General features: G+C 41.2%; 1 protein-coding gene across 4 annotated transcripts; it reads left to right on the forward strand.

The window, feature by feature from the left end:
* The first annotated feature begins 3,190 nt into the window (after positions 1–3,190).
* On the forward strand, positions 3,191–15,749 carry PTHLH (parathyroid hormone like hormone). Of its 4 annotated transcripts, XM_035027995.1 has the most exons (5): positions 4,116–4,453; positions 4,782–4,810; positions 4,996–5,118; positions 10,726–11,148; positions 15,273–15,746. In XM_035027995.1, exons 3-5 carry the CDS (start codon positions 5,018–5,020, stop codon positions 15,280–15,282), a joined length of 534 nt encoding a protein of 177 aa, XP_034883886.1. In that variant the 5' UTR covers positions 4,116–4,453; positions 4,782–4,810; positions 4,996–5,017; the 3' UTR covers positions 15,283–15,746. The 4 variants fall into 4 exon arrangements, with proteins under 4 accessions (XP_034883887.1, XP_034883886.1, XP_034883882.1 ...); XM_035027996.1 differs by lacking the exons at positions 4,116–4,453; positions 4,782–4,810 and adding an exon at positions 3,191–3,286; XM_035027991.1 differs by lacking the exon at positions 4,782–4,810.
* Positions 15,750–22,612: the final 6,863 nt, after the last annotated feature.

Genomic DNA, 22,612 nt, shown 5'->3' on the forward strand with positions numbered 1-22,612 from the left:
TCTTTGTGCCAGACGGGATGGGCACCCTACTCCGGGTGCTGCCTTGAGAAGAGACTGAGAGCTGCCCTGTTTTGCAGAGGTGGAGAATGGTGTTAGGGGAGTAAACAGCCTTCAAGGTCCCAGTGACTCCCGTGGGCAGCGCCTTGCAGACAGCAGGGCTCACATTTTAAGAAAGGACAATTCTTCTACTCACAGAGGAGCTGGGAACCGGCCAGGAAGGCTGTGTGGCACCGCCCTATCCGGGATCAGTTGCAGGTTGAGGGGTTGTCGTCTGAGCCAGGTGGGACTCTCCCTGTGGTCTCGCACAAGTTCAGAGTTGCCTACTTCGAGGAGCCAAGAACTCGGCCCAGCCAAGGGCATCTGTCAGGCATCAGTCCAGGGTATCAGGACTCCTGTTCTTAACTGCTCCCCCTTTATCCCCCCACACCACCCCCTGACACCCCCTCGCCCAACACACACACACAGGAGCACCATCCCCAGCCAGAAGACTCCTCAGAGGAGTTATGATGGTCATGGATTTAGGAGGTGCACAAGTACTTGACCTTGGAGAACTGGCCCCTAGAGACCCCATTTCCTAAAGACCTTCTCAGCTCACATTGGCTTGTGGCTTCAGGGAAAAGTGCCTCACTACTGAACTTTCTGGTCCTGTTTGGGGAAAGCTGAACACGGCCCCGGATGTAGGGAAGGGTGAGGATCCTGTGAAACCCACTTTTCCAATAAGAGAATCCCATTAGCCCGCTGCATGTCTAGGCATTTCTCCCTGAGGCAGTTCCTGCAGATGTCAGCAACCAGCCCTATTCCTGGAGAAGGCAGCCTCTGTTTGGGTCTTATCATCTAACTAGGAAGAGATTTAATAATCACACACCCTTTCCTAAGCCTACTTGGGATTTAAATGCATTTTGCTACCTTGAGGTCAGCTGGCAATGGCCTCCTCTCAAGTCTCAGACCACATTCTAATAGAATCAAATAATAATTTTACTTGAGGTAATTTAGCAAACTTCTCTATGTAAACAAAGAAAAAATTAGGAGAAGGGATGAGTTCAGTTGTTTGGTTTCATAAGATTTAGAAAAATAGCTTGGAGCTACAGACTGGCAAATGTTATTGGTTATAAGATAAGGGATGCTGATTGGTCATAAGGGAATTTCTGAGCCCAGGTGCACTGTTTCAAGAGCTCTAGGGACCTTTTTGGTTTGTATGTTTATTAGCTTGTTGTTTGGGCTGAGGAGGGGAAAAGATGAAAAAGCTAAATATAAATGTTACGGTTTCTTACTTAATTGCAATAGGAGATATCCCTGGAGATATACTTCAATTGGTTATTTTAACATGAATTTAGGAGTAAAAGTGTACTGAAAAGTTTAGAAAATCTCTTCTTAAAATTGGCATATAATGCTGCCATTGGGGACTGGAAGATGGAAGTCTGCGGCTTGCTCATGGGCTCGGCATTCGTGTAGGTGTAGATCTCACAATGCTAACTTGTCTTCACATGGAAATACTTCAGATTAAAGACAGGCCTTCAAATCCTCCTATTTGCTAAGGTGCATTTAAGTGATAGCAAGTCCTAAGCAAGCATTCAGCCTCTATTGGCACTCACTCAATGCCTAAGCAACCCCCCCTCAAAAAAACCCCAAACCCCTCCTAGTGTGGAGTCATCTCATTTGTAGTTGTGTTCTCAGCATTATCCTGGAGGTTACTCAGTTATATTGGGAACTAGATTATGATGTCAGAAAAATATCCTTTTCGCAAGGGCAAGAAGTCAGGGTCCTGACTATATATTGAGGAGAATTTCTACTCAAAGTAATAAACAGGGCAGCTTAGCAGAGTTACCTGCTTTCTAATAATTGCCTTTAGTGAGAACAGAAAAGCCTCCTTAGGAAGTTTTTAATTCATTTAAGACTTAATTTTACTTTTCTGAAGAACAGCAACAAAAATTATTTCTGGAAGAGACCGCTGAGAAGATCCCCTTCGTTTGGCCAGAGGAGCAGAGAAGACTGTAAATCAAGGAAAAGGTGAAGTAATACATTATTAGGAAGCTTCAGGATTCCAAGTATATAAAGACTATTTATTTTTCCTGTGTCTATATTTTCTCTTTTTGTGGAGGAGAGGAAATTCTAAAAATATTTGATAGATGTTTTGCCATTAACACCAGAAAAGTGTGTGGGGAAAAGAAAAGAGGGAGGGAGGGCGGTCCATTTTGTTTCATTAGTAGAAAAAGCAACATAAATCAAAGCAGTCTATTGATGGCAGCCTTTAATTTATAATGTTCTGAGAGTATAATGAATTTATTTATGGCATAAGTGATTTGATATTTTCAACCTATGTTTTAACCTGTTATTGGGAGAGGGTTGACTTTTTAAAGCCTGAGTAGTTTGAAATTTGGCTAAGTACCTTTGGGTTTTTTTATTGTGGAAGCAAATATTATCATTTTAATATTAGACAACTTGCAAGTATTAAATAGTTCATTTGTGATTTACTTTTTAAAAAAAATTTTTTTTACAGATTTTCGCCCTTCAGATCGAATAATTACATTAAGGCTCCTGCTTCTTTCTGGAAAGAATTTATTATAAATCAGAGTGTCAGAGATTCAAAGGTTGACATTTCTGAGCTCTGATACTTTGTCTTTTCATGCCATGCAAACAGATCTAACATTTAGAAATTCTTAAACGAAGGAAATTGTGGAAATTCCCAGATTTTTTTTTTTCCAGTGGGAGGAGGCCAAGCTTTTTAAATATGGAGTTTAGGGTAATCAAATGAGGGAGAAAGGAGCTTGTGAGAAGGAGTGACTCCCACCCAAACTAAGCAGCTAATGTTAAACTGCTAGCTATCTGCACTTAAAGAGGGGAAAAGGGAGCCGAGATCAGCGAGGGAGAGGGCGCTGTTTCACCCACCCTCGGTAAAATCCGTGGTGCATCAGCCACGAAGCCAGGCTTGATAAAGGTCAGGCTCCCTAAATCTCCTCAAATCTCCAAATCACACTCGCCTTCTAGAGAGTATTGAAACGTACCAGTGGGGCTGTCTATCTAGAAGACAAACATCCTTTGAATGGTTCCCAACTACCCGCGTTCATTTCAGAAAGATAGAGGAGTCCGTGGGGCGGGCTTTCACATCCGCTCCAGTCCTTTCCTAGCTGATACTGCCCAGTAATTCAGAGCAGTCTTTCTTCCCCGCCCAATAGTTTGGGAAGAACCCCCTGCTTTCCCTTCGCTTCTCCGAGGCAGAGCCGCGTACAGCGATAGTTCCGCTTCATCTGTGGGCTGAAGCGACACGGATAGAGTCATCCCAGAATATGTAACAGGGGACTGGGCTGGGGGTGGGGTGGGGTGGGGGCGAGAGAGTAGGCTGTCTGGGAAAGGGTGGGTTAGACTCTCGTCGGTGGGCGAAGGGGCCGTGTGCGCTCCCCAGGAGTGTCGGTCCACCTCGGCAATTCCAAAGAGGGTCTCCATCACGTATGCGGGTTTTCTTGGACCAGCTCCAGACGTCCTCAGCTGTTCTAAGCCAGCAAGAAATGTAATCTCGACCTGAAGTCTGAAACCTTTTTTTACTCTTCTAAGCGAAGGATCTCCCCCCCCACCCCTTAGCCGATGCTCCCCACTCAGCGGGTCCCTGGAAAGGGCCATGGAGGAGGGTTCCCATGTCGCTCCCCAAGCTCCCGGGCGGTCTCAGGGCTCCTTAAAGCCACGGGCCAACCGCCCGCGACCTCCCCGCGGAGGATTCCGGGCGTCCGCGCTCTGCGGCCCCTGCTCCTTGGCCTCCGCCTTGCCAGTTCGCCCCCGGCGGCCTCGGCGGCCTCGGCGCCCGCGCGTCCAGCCGGGCGCCGTGACTGTTCGGGCCGCCCGCACGCCCTCGGGGACCTCAGCTCGCAGCTCCGCCGTGCAGCCTGGGGCCGGTCGGACCCAGGGGCAGCTGGCAGATCCGCTCACGCCCCCGGCCGCGGGACGGCACGGCGGGACCGGCGCTCTGGGGTGGGGCTCGGCGGACCTCCGGGCAGCGCCGGGGGCGGCCGAGCCGGAGGCGCGGGGAGCTCCGCCGCTCGCAGTACACTCCCAGCTCAGGGCTCCCCTCGGTTCGCTCGGGCCGCGCGGGGCCCGCTCGGGCCGCCCGTCGCCGCCCCCGCCCCCCGCGCGCCCGCGCCCTTGCTCGCCCCGCGCGCGTTCCAAGGGCGCCACCTCTTTGCGACTAGCTCACTTCTCCGGCAGGTTTGCCTGGGAGCGTGTGAACATTCCTCTGCTAGGCTTTCAACTCGCCTCCAACCTGCGCCGCCCGGCCAGCATGCCTCCCCGCCCGTGAAGCGGGGCCGCCGCTGCCCTGCCGCTCGGGCCGCCGCCTCCCCTCCGAGCCGCTATTAACCCGCCCTCGTTGCCACCTGGCCCTCCTGATCGACGACACACGCACTTGAAACTTGTTCTCAGGGTGTGTGGAATCAACTTTCCGGAAGCAACCAGCCCACCAGAGGAGGTAGACAGACAGCTATGTATATAAATGTGGGTCTCTACAAGTGGCTCTGGAACAAGACGGCCTAGTTCGCAAAGAAGCTGACTTCAGAGGGGGAAACTTTCTTCTCTTTTTAGGAAGGGGTTAGCTCTGCTCCACGAACCTGGGAGAACTGCCGGCCAGATTTAATTAGACATTGATAGGGAAGACGTGTAAACACGCTGCTCATCATTTGTGCATATATAAAAGCATTTCACGGTGGTTATTATTTCAGAGGAACGTCTCTGATTTTTGCTTTGTTTTGCTTTGTTTTCCTTTTGGTCCCTTTTTGCCTGTGTGGTTTTGGAAAAAGCACGGTTGCAGTAGCTGATTCCTATATAAGTAAGTGCTGAGAGGCTTCAGAGAAAGTTGGTTTTTTTTTTTTTTTTTTTTTGTTGTTTTTTTTCTTTGCAACTTGGGAGATGCCCTCGATGCAACTTGAGAGCCAGCTAAAACGGGGAGCGTGGTAGTCCCGGGAGATGGAGATTCCGGACTGACACTTCGGGCCCCTTTCCACTCTGTTGCAGGTCGCGAGAGCGAGAGGATACGATGCTGCGGAGGCTGGTTCAGCAGTGGAGCGTCGCGGTGTTCCTGCTGAGCTACTCGGTGCCCTCCTGCGGGCGCTCGGTGGAGGAGCTCGGCCGCCGGCTGTAAGTGCCCCGTCCTCCTCCGGGCGCCGGGTGAGGGCTGGGAAGGCCAGTGGGAGAGGGCGCCAGGCTGGGGCGCTGCCGAGGGCTCGCAGCGGTCACTGATGCTCCTTGCCCGAGTTAAAAAGCGGCGAGAGTCGTCTACCTGCCGGGGAGGCTGAGACCGAGTCCTCAACCCCGGCGGGAGCACTGGTTGAACCTCAAGGGGAGACTGGCAAGAGACAGATTTTCCATGAGTTTCCGTAAGAGGGAGCGCAGAATCTCCTCTAGACAAAGATCATCTGCCTGTAGTGAAAGGAAAAGGTTTTACTTCCAGGACCTGGGAAGGTTTTATTGCAAGAGACAGATAACTCGGAAGAAGCTGAGGGAGCTGGGGGACATATGTCTGTGTGCGTTTGATTTACAGACTGAATGTGGGTGGCAGTTTGTGTGTGAAAAGCAAAAGCCTTACATCTAACTTTATTATGAATGACATAATTTTAAGCATATAAAATGGACCACATTACATAATGAAGGCATATTATATAATAAAGTAGTAACAACTTTGCAATGGCACAACTCCAAAGTTAGTATTGATACAGCCCAGGAACGCTAGAGCGCTTGACTCCAAAATGAATATTAGGTGTGGAAACTTGTTTTTTCTTGGAATTATTGCTAACAGTTCTTTAATCTGAAGTCAAATATTTGCATTGTAGACCGAAAACTTGTATTTTGGCATTCTCATTTGGTGGTTCTTTTAAGGATAATTTTGACTTTAACATAATCATACATCCAGGCACAGCAGAGAAATATTACCATGTTGTATGACTGAAAAGTTGGAAGAGCAGTCAAGTAACACTATCTTAATAATCTGTTGGACCGAGCAGTACGTTAATGTGTGTAATACCATCTTTGGGTGATCTTTAAGCTGCACACTCAGTGTTCAGGATGGGAAAACCATAAAGTTTGAGAACTGAGAGGAGTTTGCCTCTGGAGAAGGAATTAAGGAGCTTTTACACTAACAATAAAAATAGCAATATCCAATATTTACAATCAAGTTCATGGTGCTTCCTTGTAAATTCCCGAGGGTGTACAAAAAGGCAACTGTTTTATATGTGCCCTTGGTCTATTATTATTAGAGCAGAAAATCCTTAAATGAAATTACTTTAGACATGTCTGAACCTTGGCACCAAAATGAAAATCTATTACGAATCTCCTAAGGCAAATTGTGTAGAACATTGTACTGAAGATAAAGCTTCATTGTATTCTTCAAATCAATGTTTTGCTGATGTATTTCTGAAAATTGTCTTCAGACTTTTTGCTCCTTTTAAGACTTGTATTAAATTATTTAAAGTCCATATATAAATATAGATGAAGAGTGAATTTTTAAAAGCATGCTTAAATACTGGCCAAGAAATACTGTCTTGGAACAGAGCCAGTTTTTTCTTTACAGTTGCTTGAGAAATACCTGTTTTCTCTTTTGAGAAACAGTAAATGGACCATGATTAAATCCACAGTTATGACATAAAAATAGTGCTAAGTTGTCCTAAAGGTTATTTTTTTAACTCTTTCTTTGTTGCACCTTGCAAAATACACATCAGAAACCATTTAACAGCCAGAGACTCTGTTATAGTTTTGTTTGTGGGTGAAATATAATATTGTAGTTAAACACTCACACTCAGCAGATGGTTATAAAACTACCACAAAACATTCTTATAGTTAATGGCTAATAGATCATCATATTACAGCCATGGTTTTTCATGAAGGCTGAAATCATCAGTAGATGAAGACGTTTCATCAAATTATTACAGCCAAATGAAGTTTAAAAAAAAACAAGTCATTATTTTTGCTTTGCTGCCAAGTAATAGTAAATTTTGTGTGCTAGACAAAACATTAGTGTACTATTATACTAAATCAACCTAACTTCTTGAAAGAAATGTTAACATATAATCAAATCATATTACTCCCCAATTACTTTTCACACCAAGTATTAGGAAACTGCGTTAGATGTTTTTTGTAACTAGGGAATGACTTTGGAGGGTATGTGTGTGGGGGGGGGGACTACTACAACAATAACACTTCCTAAGCCACGCAAAGGAGGCAATTATAAGTTGTCATAGTCCAAAAGATTTTAATTAATGGGGCTAGAGCATGAAAAAATTGGAAGTTGGAAAGGGAGGCCTATAGACATTCTTGTCCCAATGAACATGACTTTCGGCAGGTAGCAACCTTTGTGTTAAAGTTAGAGAGGGAATTCCAGCAGATTCAGAAACCTAAAACATAATTGGCTGATTTGCTTGGGAGCCAGACTGGGTCTATTCCATTTAATGAAAAGCATAACTTTTGACTGAGTCATTTGGGTTGGAAGGGACTTGTGGTGAGTCATCTTCACTCTAACACCCGAACCCTGACTCGTGCAGTACCACAGAAATTTTCTTCTCAAACCCAAACTCCTTCCTAAGTAGCTGAGCATCGGCACAAGCATGCTGCTCTTTCCTGTGTTGGAAGAGGCAGTCCTATCACTCCCTTTACTCCCTGCGTTCCTTGATAGAACCTTGAATTTACTCTTCTTCCCTGAAAACTCCCTTGAGAGTTATTTCTCTTTAGAGCAGAAGAGCTATATTTTGACTGGATTTATACTTATCTCTGTTAAGCATTTCCTCCATATTTCTGAAAATTTTTTTACAATAATCAAAGGAGACCATAAACGTACCATATGAGAATTGTAACAAATGCCGTGTGAACCACTGGGCTAGGGGATGTTTGCAGATGTATAGAGTAATAGACTATTATTGAGGCCATATTTATCACTTAAATATTTCAGAATTATCTAAATGGAAAGCCTCCTTAATTTAGATTCATTGCTCCCCACCTATGTATATCTAGCTTGTACATGCTAGTGATTTACCCTTGTGTCGGTTTGTGTCTTGTTTTGAAAATAAATAAAACGCTCTAGGGATCTTATTCCCTTGTTGACCATAAAGATAGTATTATATTCTTGCTCTTCCAGTGCAGTTGCCCAATCAGAAATTCATTCTTCACAATATTTTCAATGCAGAAGTCTTTGAGCTGTTCCTTGTGTTCACAGCGTTTGAGATTTAGCATTTAAGAAAATCTGTGTTTTCTAGTATTATGTTAACAATTACTCCTAAAAGGCAGAAAGAATCTTGGTACCTCACAAGAGAGACACTATTTTAAACTGGACAGAGTTGTGCCATCTTTGTAGACTTTTATAAAACAGGAGGGTAGCGTGAGCCCTCCTTTTCTCATGAGAACCATCCTGAGAAAGTACAGTTCTTGGGTTAAGAAGGCACTGTGACTCACAGTTGACAGGCTGGCCAAGATGACAGGTATATATGCCAGGCAGAGGGGGCATATAAGCAGGGGTGGCCTGATTAGAACAGACCGACTATTAAAAGTTTTGGCTTCGAGTTAAGCTAGAATGGGTTATATTATACATTTGGAGAGCAATACAGATGGGGTGGTTATCTGCCAGGGATTGAGAAAGAAAGAAAAGACCCAGATCCTATAAATGATCACTGGTTCGGAACTTCCTTTCATGTGACATTTTGCTAAAGGATACTTATTAAACTGCAATACTTATGAAATATGCAATTAATTCAGACCTATTCTTTAAAAATGTTATTAGGGAGTATAAATGTATTATACCAAAACCTCAAATTTGTATATTATTAAAAGTTTCCAGAATACTAACTGTTGCCATAAAGTAAGTGAATTTTAATCTAGTCACATGTGGCACCTTCAAAAAGGAAGAGAGACTCCTTCATGCCTCATTTAAACCAGGCTCCTGTTAAATTCCTTTCCATTAAGTCATGTCTTTTTTGAACAAGCTGCATGGCTTAAAGTCGGTCCACACACTAAAATACTAAAAGGAAGCTGGTATTCTGGCTATAAGGTCTAGAGAAATAATGCCTGTATTTTCATGTCTTACTCTTCTTTGATTCACAGTATCACTAGAAAATCTCTCAGTTTCCCCCAGTGATAATCCAAACTCTAGAAATCCTAGTTCCTTATTTTGGGGGATGAAAATGGCCTTGCTGGAGCAGTAAGCTTGATCTTCAAGGAAACTGACAAATTGCTCTCCATTTGCCCACTGTCCCTCATGGTTCCCACCACAGGCTTTTTACTCTATGCCCTTCACTTCTTCTTTCCTCAGCATACACTTCCACAGGAGAAAGGATTGAGGTCATTGAAAGGCAATCTTTGGTTTCAGAATCAGAGGACCTGGTTTGTGGATCCCTGGTTCTGTCATTGAATCTCTCTGACCCTCAACTTCCCTATCTATAAAATGAAGATAATGCTATTTTTATTGTCATATTTCTCTGAGGAGTTAAAGAAGTTGTACTAATGAAGGCAAATAAGGGACCCAGATACTGTGTGTGAGAGAGGTAAGAATACATGGGAGATAGCCCTGTGAAGTACCCTCAGACACTTGACAGAGAACCACTTTGAAGAGTTACCCAGTGGTAGAAATTGGAGTAAGGTAAGGCAGAGCTGAAGCAGGCATGATATGACTGATTAATCTATGTGATCCCTGCATATGGTTAATAATATACACACAGAATGATACAAGAATATGTGAATGGACATTTAAACAAGAGTCAGGGTGCCATCTAAGAGGACTGATGGGAAATTAGTTTGTTCTTTTCATTAGAGTGTTGTTTAAACCGAAAAGTCACTTCATACTTGTTCCTAGAGACATTTTTTAAGACAAAGAGAACAAGTAGAAAGGTAAATGTCTCACTTAAGTCCTAAGGATAATACCCTCTGCAATTCTAAATTAAAAAAAAAAAAAAAGTAACTTGATGCATGGAAGAAATAGAATGATCTCAATTTAAACACAAAGAAACCCATTTTAAAGAGACCACCCACTACTTTACAGAAAAATACACATACGCTCTCTCTCTCTGACACTTGGCTTTCAAATATAGGCTCCTGGTAGCCTATCCTCTACTCCTCATATTAAAATTCAGTCTGAAAAAATAAATAAATAAAATAAAATAAAATAATAAAATACAGTCTGTTAGGTAGTTCCCTAGACAGGCTCTACTGCTCACTTCATCTCCAGCCTCTCTTTGCCTTTACTCTTACAGCTTGCTGTTCTTTGAGATCCAGTATTATTATTTTCTTACGAGGGGAGTGGTGTGTGTGTGGGTGGGTGGGTGGGTGTGCGTGCGTGCATGTGCACCGGGGTGAGTACTCAAGTACATTCAGCCTCCTTTTAATTTCACGGGCTAGGACGTCTGGATTTATTTTCCCAGCACAAGTCCAAAAAACATGAAAAGCTCAGTTTTTTCTGTCCATTGCTGAGAATAACTGAATCATAATGTTTTAAGTTGAGAAGACAGCATAGAAATCTCTGAATCTGACCCTGCCTTTTCAATGGAGAGGCCCATGTTCTCACCGAAGCCACAGACCTGGGGAGCAGCATAAATGGGATTTGGGGCTGCAGACTCCAAACTGCCCACACTTCTGTTCCCTCTCTGCTCTTTCCCCACTCCACAAGCTTGCTTCCCTTCCAGCTTGTGCCTTTCCTCTTGTCTTGGAGGTCTATACCAACAACTAAAATATTATCATTTTCTTCCTCTCCTGCTGTTTTTTCCCTTAAAGCAAAAGAGCTGTGTCTGAACATCAGCTCCTTCATGACAAGGGGAAATCTATCCAAGACTTACGGCGACGATTCTTCCTTCACCACCTGATCGCAGAAATCCACACAGCTGAAATCAGAGCTACCTCGGAGGTGTCCCCTAACTCCAAGCCTGCTCCCAACACAAAGAACCACGCCGTCCGATTCGGGTCTGATGATGAGGGCAGATACCTAACTCAGGAAACCAACAAGGTAGAGACATACAAAGAGCAGCCGCTGAAGACACCTGGCAAGAAAAAGAAAGGCAAACCTGGAAAACGCAAGGAGCAAGAAAAAAAGAAACGGCGCACTCGGTCTGCCTGCCTCAACTCTGGTGTGGCTGGGAGTGGGCGAGAAGGGGACCACCCATATGACATCTCTGTGACATCGCCGGAGCTCCATTTACGGTAAGTGGCTTCTATGCCCCATAGACTTTCCTTGGTGTGGCCCCCAGCTGGGGTGTGTAGGGTCCTTCCACCCACCACAGCTTGAACAAACCTAGAATGTCCTCCCTTTCTGTGCCTCTATCCATTGCTCCACAATTTAAAAGCTTACAAAAGCAAGATGGCTCAGAATATTATCTGCCCTCAAGCAGTGTCCTCCCACCCCCTAAGCACAAATGGGGCTTGGATAACCTGTGTCTATTCCTCAACCCCAACACCAATCCTTTACTACTCTACCAAAGATTTTCCCTTCTTAGTCCGGCTTCAGAAGCCTGGGACCATCTTCATCATTTGCTGCAGAAGTATATTTATTTCCCTACTCTCGCACCTTGGCAAACTTTCTTGATCGTTTTGTCATTTCTTACTTTTTTTTTTTTCCACTTCAGGGGCGAACCCAGAAGGCTTTGATATGATCTACAAACACTACAGAACAATACTGTACCATAGACAATTCTGAGCTGGTCACATTTTCCATTTAATTATATTTAATTAAACCTTAAATTTATTTTCATTTAAATCAACATTAAACACTTAAACACACACTCTCAATTTGTTTAATTAAATTTAACTCTTGTTTCTACCAACTCATGAAAAAAAAGTCATGAATGCTGAAAATTTTTAAGTTTTGACTTGCGAAGGACAACAGTTTTTTCTCATGTATCTATTTATCCACTGGCAAGTTGAAATAATTTTTCCAGGGTATTGCAGTACGAATAATAAGACTTCACATTTACATGGCTTGTTCATCCTTGGCTCATGGATGCAGGTGGTAATGGCATTCACTGACTTCGGGGTCAAATACCTTCAGTTCAGTTCAGGTCTCGGGTCTGAACTTATTAAAGTTCACAACCGTGGGCAAGTTACATGGTCTAAGATTCACTTTTCTCTTCTGTGAAATGAAGATAATGATTATAACAACCTCACAGGGCTGGGTGAAGATTAAACGAGATTACATGGGTTACATGCTTGTCATAGTAAACAATAAAGCGTAACTTGTTGTTTTGGTACTTTTAGATCCAGTGCTGATTGTTCTATCTATCTGGGTATGTGTGTTTCTGTGAGGTGAAAAAGCAGCAAATATTAACCTCATTTTATAAACCAGAAAGCCAAGGCAATCCATGGCTAAATGACCTCAACAGCCCTGGGAACTGGGATAGGTAGTCCTCAGAACTGGATTTGTTTCCCCATTTCTGGATATTTGGACCAGCACTGTGTTAGTGCTGCCTCCTGATTCAGGCATTTTCACCGACAGGATCTTTTCTGGTTTTTGCTTTTCTGTATCGCTCTTCTGTGGGGTTTGAAAGAAAGAGGAAACCACACAAGGACGTGTCATATGCAGCTAATTATCTCATTAATTAGAGTCCCTTGTTATTTCTCCAGGCCTTTCCTCTGACTAGTAGAGATAGGATTACAGGGTGATATTTCAAAGGGGAGTTTGAACCTACTTACCATCACTTGTCTCTTAGATTTAGGTTGACAAAACTCATCATTAAATAGCATATAAAATGATAATTATATTGGACAAATACTTCCACTTCAGTAATTAAGGAGTAATGACACTAGAGAAACCTTCAGCAGAGTGAATGACCTATTTTGCAAATATCTAACGGATCTGTAATGGGTAACAAACCCTGTAAATCTTGGCTCAGTGCACATATTCAGTGTATTTTAAGATAGGATCCTAACTGTACATACTTATAACTAATGCAAGGGCTTTATTGTCAGAACCTATTTTTTATCCATTGTCTTACTCTGTGTGTACATACATTTATTAGAATTCTGAAAACGAAAGTATACTTTTTTATGGATTTCATTTATTTAGGATTTGCAATGCTCTGAAGTATCTGGGAATTTAATGAAATTCAGCACTCATCAATTCTTATGCCCAAAGCTACCCCTATGTTAAAGAGATCTAGTAAAAATTAGGCAGTGGCCTAATCAAATCCAGACCTAGAACTGAAAGAAATAGAATGTTTCTGCTTTCTCCTTTCTGTTCCCTGGTTGTGAGGGACGTTCATGGAAAGCATTGTTTGTTTGGCAGCCAGATGTTGGCCCTCTCCCAGTACAACCCAACAGAGGTGCAGGGAAGATCGGGGAAATTAAGGAGTGTACCGAGGAGACTCTATGGGGCTATGCAAATGTTCTAATCCAAAGAGAATCTTTTCAGAATAACTATTTTGCAGTTTCATAAGCCACCAACCTTTTATTAGTGTCCTCTCTTTAGGCTCTTTGCATTATTATACAGTGATCTGATGATATGGCAAGCACAAATTTTAGTAAAATATATGTATTTCTTCAGAGAAATTACTGAGCTAAAACTGTGTGGCTCCTCTCACATGAACCAGTGGGAGGTATATAGTTCAAATGTTGGAAATTACATTTTGAAATTTTTGATGTTGTAAATGAGATGTCCAGATACAGTAGGACTCATTTAATTGAGACCATATATTTTGCCTTGGTAAATATTGACTTAGAAATAATACAAAAGCTTCTCAGTATTCAAAAGAGATTCTAAAGTGTTGTCATACACACACACATACACACACACACACAAAACATACACATATACTTTCAGGTCATGTTATATGTTTTACTTGGCTATTCCAAAACGTGCCATTATAACAAGCAAACTGGCTGGACAAGGGGCAATATAATTAAAAGATCTTTTCCTTGGTCCTTTATCTCTTTTCTCTTTCCTTCCTTCTGTGGAAATAATTGTTCAAAATACTCGTCATTCCCTCCCTGCTCGCATCATTCTTAAGTTCAATTCACTAGATACCTTTCAGTACAAAAACATTTTAAAATTGATACAGCACACAAATTATTGAGTTTCACAGTCACCTTTTGGGCTTTATTCATAACGTACATCCACCCACCATTAAAAATGTTAATCTTAAGTTATTTTCTCTGCAGTTAGGAGCTATTTTGCCATTCCAAGCAAAACGATTGCTGAAGATGTCAATTTCTTAAGACATTAAAACACCCTAAATGTTCAACTTGCTTTTCTTTCTTCAAGCTGCACAAAAAGTTCCTAAATTGTCAAGAGTTGGCTCTTCTGTAGGTCTCACCCCCATATGAGTCTACCATGCAAAACTCTGCCCACCTCTGGCTGTTAATGCAATGGCACAGCCAATCAAGTTCCATTCTATAGGTGCTTCTTTAGAAACCACTGAAATAGACACACAAAGAGAAGAGAAAGCAGAGAAAATGCTGCTGGCCCATCTTAAAATACTGTCACTACAGTGTTTTAGAAAGAGTTAGGAAAGGTGTCAATCCCCGGTCGTAATTTATTCTGCGTGATAAACACAGTGAGCTGAAACACTGCTATTTTATACTTTCAAATCAATTGATTCTTATTCCCTAATTTAAGATGAGCTTTCCCAATTTCTAATTCCAGATCAATTCCAAAAACCAGCAGAGTGAGAGATAAATAGTTCTTAGTTTTGACTTCAGAAACTAAAATCCAAAAATAGCTTCGTTCGTTAGTGTTTAAGGACAGCTAATGGAATGACTGATATCATCAAATCACCAACCAAACATACTGTTCAATTCCACATCCTTCCAACATTTACTCCAAATCACACCCTCTACTCTCCTAACAGCTATTATCTTAGCGAAAGGTTGGCCAAATGGAAACCTGAACAGAATAAGCAAATTCTGGATCACCCATGTCAGGCATCGCTGGGGAATAAACTTCTAGCAAGGTGTATTTGATGATGGACTGCACAACCTAGCCTTATTTCCAGACTCTCGAATGTGTCCCTTCTCCTCCAATTGACTTTCCAATTGGCAGCTTTGGAAAATTCTCTCAGGGTCTCCTTTTTCAGACAGAGTCTATAGAATTAGAAATGCAAGCCTTTTCTCTTCCTTCACTTCATTGATCATTTGATCATATTGAAGACCCTGCTGTAGCAAAGGTTCTGGAGAATCAGGTGGATCCCACTGATACCTCCTATTGGGAATATTTACAAGAAATCCCTGGAATCTTTTCCATTGTAATTCTGTGTTCCTTTATTTTTTATGCCTTTTCATTTGTTAAGGAGAATTAACCTATTTTCTCCTCTTCATTCCCTTCCTTCTCTTTTCAGGAGGCATTGAAATTTTTAGCAAAGACCTTCAGAGGACGTATTACAGGATTCTGTAATAGTGAACATATGGAAAGTATTAGAAATATTTATTGTCTGTAAATACTGTAAATGCATTGGAATAAAACTGTCTTCCCCATTGCTCTATGAAACTGCACATTGGTCATTGTGAATATTTTTTTTTTGCCAAGGCTAATCCAATTATTATTATCACAATTACCATAATTTATTTTGTCAACTGATGTATTTATTTTGTAAATGTATCTTGGTGCTGCTGAATTTCTCTATTTTTTGTAACATAATGCACTTTAGATATACATATCAAGTATGTTGATAAATGACACAATAAAGTGTCTTTATTTTGTGGTTGATTTTAATAATGCCTAAATATAATTATCCAAACTGATTTTCCTCTGCATGTAAAAATAGCAGTATTTTAAATTTGTAAAGAATGTCTAATAAAATATAATCTAAATTACATCATGACTCAGAAGGTGAATTATGTATACCCTTTAAAATTTCTACTAGAAGGAACATGATGTAATATTTTTAACTGTATTTGAATATGGTTTTCAGTATAATATGTTTTTATTGGTACATATTCCAACATTTTCACATTAGCTTTTAGTTAAAAACCACTTAAAATGTATTTCGTCCAATATTTAAGTTCAGTTCAATAGAATGGCTGAACTATGTAGACATCTTTTTATGAGGTATGTCCAGTTGGAAGTGAAGATGGGAGAGGGCAGGAAAAAAAGCAGAGAAGTCAGGAGAAAAGATTATAGAAACTCAGTCCAGAGAGTCAGCCAGAGCTGAGAAAAGGGAATGAGGCAGATCAGGAACCTTAAGGCCAGGAGCAATTTTCACCAATGTAAAGTTTAATTTGAAAGAGCTTGCTCTTACTGGTAACAACAACAAGCATAAAAGAGCTACTTGAGAATTTTACCAGAGAAAGGGAAAAGGACTGAGATCTGGAAAATACATAATAACTCAAAAAAACATTCCCTGAGGAAGACTGCTTTCCTGTTGTATCACTCCCGGCTCCAGGGACTTGGGTTGCCAACAGCATGGTGTGACACCATATGCAATCACCTTTCCACTGTGAGTGTCATCCTACTTGTTCCTACCTCTATGTTCAGATGAAAACAGACATCTTTTCTTCTACAGAATTTTTTCTTTAACTGTCCACAGCTTAGGACCCACCCATCAGTAAAACAGTACAACAAAACAAAAAGTCTATGAATCAAGCAAGCACATATTTGGGAAGTATTCTGTTTATACTCCCAATCCTGTTAGATATCTTTTAGATGTTTGGAAGATGCACAAGAAGTAAAATATTGTAACTGTCCTCATGACTCTCTCATTCTAGTGGGTAGATTATACATACATTTATAAGAAACAACTAAATGCTGGATTCAAGAAACTATTAAATGATCCAAGGTTCTACAAACATTTTATTTTTTTTTTTTTAAGATTTTATTTATTTGACAGAGAGAGACAGCAAGAGAGGGAACACAAACAGGGGGGGTGGGAGAGGAAGAAGCAGGCTTCCCGCGGAGCAGGGAGCCCGATGCGGGGCTCCATCCCAGGATCCTGGGAACATGACCTGAGCCAAAGGCAGACACTTAACAACTGAGCCACCCAGGCGCCCCTCTACAAACATTCTAAAAAGGAAAGATACACACAAAGGGAGAGATTGGTCTGAGCTCTATGTGATTAGAATAATGTTTCTGGGATATTCAAATATTTAAAGATTGAACTTATTCATATTTTCATTTGAGTCCCATAGCCTTCAAAAGTGGACCCATCTTACTATTTTTTTGGTAAGAAATGTGGACCTATGTGAATAAGCAAAACCTAGAATTTGTGCTTAGCTTCACATATGGATTTGCTGGATATGGTTTTTAGCATTCAAAAATTGAAGGCCAAAACACTAAACCTGTATAATGCAACTAGTTTGGAGTACCATAACAACAGATATGACCACATTTTGCAAAACTCCATCTGAAACTCTAAATCTTAAGATTGCACCAAATCCATCTAAGTTGTTCACATGAAAAATATGTTTTTTAAACACTGGCTTGGTAAATACTCTAACATTAAGGCAAGGAAGTATCAGGTTCAGGTCATCTTTAAGTTTTTCTTCACCAATAGCCCATCCCTGAAAAGAAAAGGGGGAAGAGGGAACTTGGGAATTTATGGTTATCATATCTCACCAAAGCATTATTAATACAATTATTGCCTTTAGAGTCATATGAAGGTCTTCGAGCAATGGTAAAGACTAAAATCATAGGATAAGGCATGGAGTGGAAAGATGAAGGAAGCAAAAAAGCCTTTTAAGAACAAATGGTGATTTTTTTTTATGACATTGTCATTTTCTATGAAAGAAAAACTGAAATATATAATTTAAGATAATAAGTGTTTAAATATAAATAAACTCTTAGCAAATTACAATCTAAGTGAATATGATTCAGCCTTGACTTAAGTCATGTTTATAAAGCAATAACAAATAAGGGTGAGTTGGACTAAGTATTCTAGAATTAAGAAAACCTAATCCACTAACTCACTATTAACTCTCTCCAATGTCATTCAGACAGAAATTTGGTACTTAATTAGACATCTAAGATATAGTCATGGACATTGGGGAGTCCAACTCCAAGCAAAAGACAAGAAGTGATAGTTAAGTGTGAAGCCCCTATTCCTTTCTTCTGTATTTCCTTAGCCATTGTTGTAAAACAGGTACATTCTAAAGGTTTGTGCTTACAACACAACTAATACATTCAGGGCTACATTAAGTTATGAATCAAAGTCCATGTTGACATTATTGGCCCTGAAATATTTATCTTTTTTTTATTAACACACAATGTATTATTTGTTTCAGGAGTACAGGTCTGTGATTCATCAGTCTAACACAAGTCACAGCGCTCTCCATAGCACATACCCTCTCCAATATCCATCACCCAGCCACCCCATCCCTCCCACCCTCCTCCACTCCAGCAACCCTCAGTTTGTATCTTTATTTTTTTTCCTTTAAGTAGGCTCCACATCCAGTGCAGAGCCCAACGTGGGGCTTGAACTCAACGACCCTGAGATCAAGACCTGAGCTGGGACTAAGAGCCAGACGCTTAACTGACTGAGCCACCCAGGTGCTCCTGGTCCTGAAATATTTAAAGTGAATATTGGCATCTCCCTTCCTTGTTACAAAAATTAGTTTGGAATGCAGGCGGCATCAATCCTAGAAATAACGGAGAAACTGATGCTTGTCTTCAGAGACAGCAAATTCATACATTTTGATGGTTAAGAATTCAGTTTTAATTTTCTATTACCTATTCTGAGTACCAGTTGAGCAAATCAAGCATTTAAGTTTCTGTATTTACCAAGCAAGAACAAAGGGAGTCAATCTTTTTAAAATTCAGAAAGCTCTTTCTAGTCATATAGTAATGGACCCAAGAAGAACAAAGTCAAGTAGAACTTCAATTTTATCTTAGAGTCCATTCACTAAATACTGAAACACAGTTTAATAGATGCCCATTGGTGCTTGAAGAACACAAGTTAATGCCTTTTGTAAGAAATTTGAAAATACGTACACCATCACAGGGTGTTAACTTTAGGATAATCTTGAGTTTAATTCTAGAGTTTAATTCTAAAACTGTAAGATACAGTTTAACTGCTATTTTTCCCTTTGACCACAAAGTCCACAGAAAAACGTGATCAGCGCTGGGCAGAAATAATGTGTTGTAGCTGAGAGGGTTCATCTTCTGTAAATCGTATGCACTTTTATTGAGAGTTCTAAGTGTTCCCAGCAGAGCCACCATTCCTTCTTCAAATAAAGGGTAAAAGACATTCCAATCACAAATGTTTGCCACTTCCCTTTATTTACTAACGCAGCAGGTGTTAAGAACAAGACTATTACTAAAGAAGTCTATTATATAGTTAGCAAAATGCTGCTAATGGTAAGCTCCTCCAAGGACTCAATTGAACATTCCAGAGGAGGTATTAAACACTGGTAGCTACTAAGATTCCAAAGGCTAAAGGTATTACTTTAATGAATTATATTATCATGTGTCCTGGGGTAACTCCTAAAGAAAAGTGCTAGTCCTTCAAAGTTACCAATGTTACTTCCCTTTGTGGACTTCTTAAGGGCAGGAACCTTATCATTCAACACATACTACCCCATATCAAATAATAGGATTAGTACATAGCAGGTGTTCAATAAATATTCATTGAACAAAATTTAAAAGTTCTTTCAGCTTCTGAATGAATCAGCTGAAAAGCAGAGTTGAGCAAAATGTCTGCCAGAGATAGGAGATGGATCAGAGTTTTGAGTATTTCAGATTCCTAGGTCATGCCATTTTCTTATTCCAGTAACAAGAAGCTTGGAGAATAACTGCTCTAAGTTGTCAAGTGTTAGCCAGAGTGCCCTTTGTTTTTCAACCTCTGGTTTAATAGGAACTTTTTCAGCTCTGTAAGTACAAGAAGCAAGGGTTTTTTGTTGAGTACACAGCGACCTCCCAGAGGAAGGGAGGAGAATTTAAAATATCAGGTTTTCTTCCTATGAATACACCGCACAGAAGTTACCCACAGGGCCCAGTTGTGCAAAAGAGGCACACTGCTATTTTGTCAAAAGATTAATGTACACAGTTCCCAACCAGAGCTACCCAACATCAGGATGAGAACATTCACATCTCTGTGTAAGTTCCTGATATGCTTATATTTACAAGTGCAAAGCACAAGGGATATGTTTTAAAAACTGCATTTTAATTAAACTTCAAAACGTCTTCCAGAAAATGTCATTACATTTTCCTACAAACCGGAAGACATTTAAAAATTGGAATACAAAATGTGTCACGCCTGAAAAAGTGGATTGCTTTAATGGTGACTCCTACTCCTTGCCAAATCTGCATTGCTTTGGGGTCTGAAAAGATCATTCATCCATCTTCCATTTGAGTAAGGCAATTGATGGTTACAGCTCCCTGGGTTGCCACTGAAAAACTGATGGGAAGTGGCTACATTGAGTCCCATGTTCTACAAAATAAATGCAAAACAATAAGAAACTGTGCCATGTTGGATTTCATAATTCTATATTCACATTACTCTTTTTTTTCATTCATCATGAGTTTTAGTAAAACCCTTGAGTCAATGTATAAGACAAAACAATATACTGAAGAGTTGCATCATGGCTACCTACAGGTAAAAGAAACTAGAAAAACAGGTACGTTTTCTTAAGAAGGATGTTTTTCTCCTCAGATGACACAGTAAGAGATTCTAATTGCCCTGTTCCTCAAGAATTGGAAATTTTATTCCATAACAACATTTTATAACATTATAACAACCAGAAGGGTAGAGAGGATGAATTAGCCTAACACCAAGCCAACATGCTTTTTTATGAGCTTGCACTAATCAAATCCACACTCTCCTATTTAATCCTTCCAAGCATCCCCTGAGGTAGATACTTTTTGTCTCTATTTTACAGATGATACAGCATTGCATTAGGTTACAAGTCTTGTCCAAGATCACCCAGCCATTTGCACAGCAAACAGGACCCAAAGCAAGCCTCACCTGCCCTCCCAAGTCTGTACTCCATGGGCCAGAGATACAACTGTTGCAGTAAAGCTTGCTTCAGAATCAACATCTTTTAGACAAAACTATGTCCGCCTTGCTTTCAGGGAGTTCAGGGAAATCACGGGTCTGACACAATCCTATTTTGCTCCATTCTCTACCTCCCGTGAGGGCATCCTTTTACCAGCTCTGCCCTTCATAGCATCTTGTAAGGCTGACTATAATGGCCTTATATTCCACAAAACTCATAAAGTGTGCCCTCTTTCTCTCAGACACCCCCCACACACACACACGCACACGCACGCACACACATGCGTGCGGCCAAGAAGCCCAGGGGTTTGCACAGTCCCATGAATGAACAGCTGTTGCTTTAAAAGGAGGGTGGCAGAGGAGGGCAACGGAGCGCTGGCTGGCTGGCAGGCGGGTGTGTAAACGTATACAGAGAGCCACTTTCTGTAAGAAGGCTAAAACATGTTTAAAATGGGACCACCTCAGAGATGAAATCTTTCCCCTCCTGCTACCGCTCAACCTGCTCCAAGACTCCAATATTCAGTTTTTCCAAGCCTCACTCTCCCTCCCCCCACTTCCCTGGAGAATGCTGATTTTCTATGGGAACACTTGGCACATCGCGGAGCAGTTCTACTCCTTCCTTTCGCAGTCAGAAATAATCTCAGCAGTTAATTATTTCCCCGGGGAACAGAAGAGTGGGCCCAGTCTGCGTACTCCTCTAGCCACTGCCCACACGGGGCAAACAATGAGTGTGCCATCATCGTTCTTTTCAGCGGGCTTTCATCTCGAAGCTGGCTTTTGGTTACTGATTTACTTATTTTTAAATTACATGGAAAGGGAACAAGAAAATGTTTCCATTGAGATCCACTTGATTCAGGAAAGAAGAATGCCATTCGTCACGGGAGGGCGCTGTGGAGAGAATGAACGGGGCGACTGGAGTGCCCGCTTCTTTCCATTTGGAAACCAGCTGGGGGCAAGGGTGAAGATAACACACCAGCTCCTGGAGGAAGGGGCTTGACTTGGTTTTGAAAGCACGGCTGCTGCAGTCTCTTGAATTCTCCCGTTTCCCTCAGAGTCTGAAACTGCCTGCCTTTTCTCGTCAAGTACATATTCTTCCATTTCATAGCTCTCAATCTAATTGTGAAGAATCCTGCCCTGCTCAAAGCTCTCTTTGCATTTCACACTAAGTGACTCTTTTAAAGAGATATGCAATTAAATATATTTTTTTTATCGCCCAAAGGAATACACAAGTCTTAGGGTAATGGCTGCACATACTTTATTGATGCACTGAACGCGGGAGATGATATTTTTACCTTTTACTATGTTAGACTGTTCGACCATGTCACTCCAATTGGCTATAGTTCTCATTACAGTTCTCCTTGTCCCACGTTTTCCAAGAATCACAGATTCTTGTGCCCAAGCAATGAAGGCTACTCTGTAAACCTAAAGGCAGATTAAATTCTATCTTCCTCTGTGGAGGACTGTTATCCTGGTTGTCTAATTCTGTCCTTATATCACCTTCTCCTTTGGGGTCACAATCAAGAGGTGGATTAGCTTGAAAAGTAAATGTCAGGCAGACTCTGTTCAACTGATTGGATTGCTGGGCTGGCAGTTCATATAGTACTTAGTCTCTCTGGATGCCATGCTGAATCTACAATTGTTTATCTTTTCTTATCCTATATATATTTTTAGCCATTATTTCCTATTGAGTTTATGTTTTTCTTTGAGAATTGGTCTAGCAGCAACCTACTGGCCAGTAAATAGATATTTTGTTA

The sequence above is a fragment of the Mirounga leonina genome, unplaced genomic scaffold (assembly GCF_011800145.1).
Source record: "Mirounga leonina isolate KUSES-001 unplaced genomic scaffold, KU_Mleo_1.0 Mir_201, whole genome shotgun sequence".
In the NCBI taxonomy this organism is placed as follows: Eukaryota; Metazoa; Chordata; class Mammalia; order Carnivora; family Phocidae; genus Mirounga; species Mirounga leonina.

Excerpts from the sequence above, each read along its gene's own strand:
- PTHLH (XM_035027996.1), top strand. Across the intron at positions 5,119-10,725 it reads GAGGAGCTCGGCCGCCGGCT|CAAAAGAGCTGTGTCTGAAC; the intron begins GTAAGTGCCCCG and ends TTTCCCTTAAAG.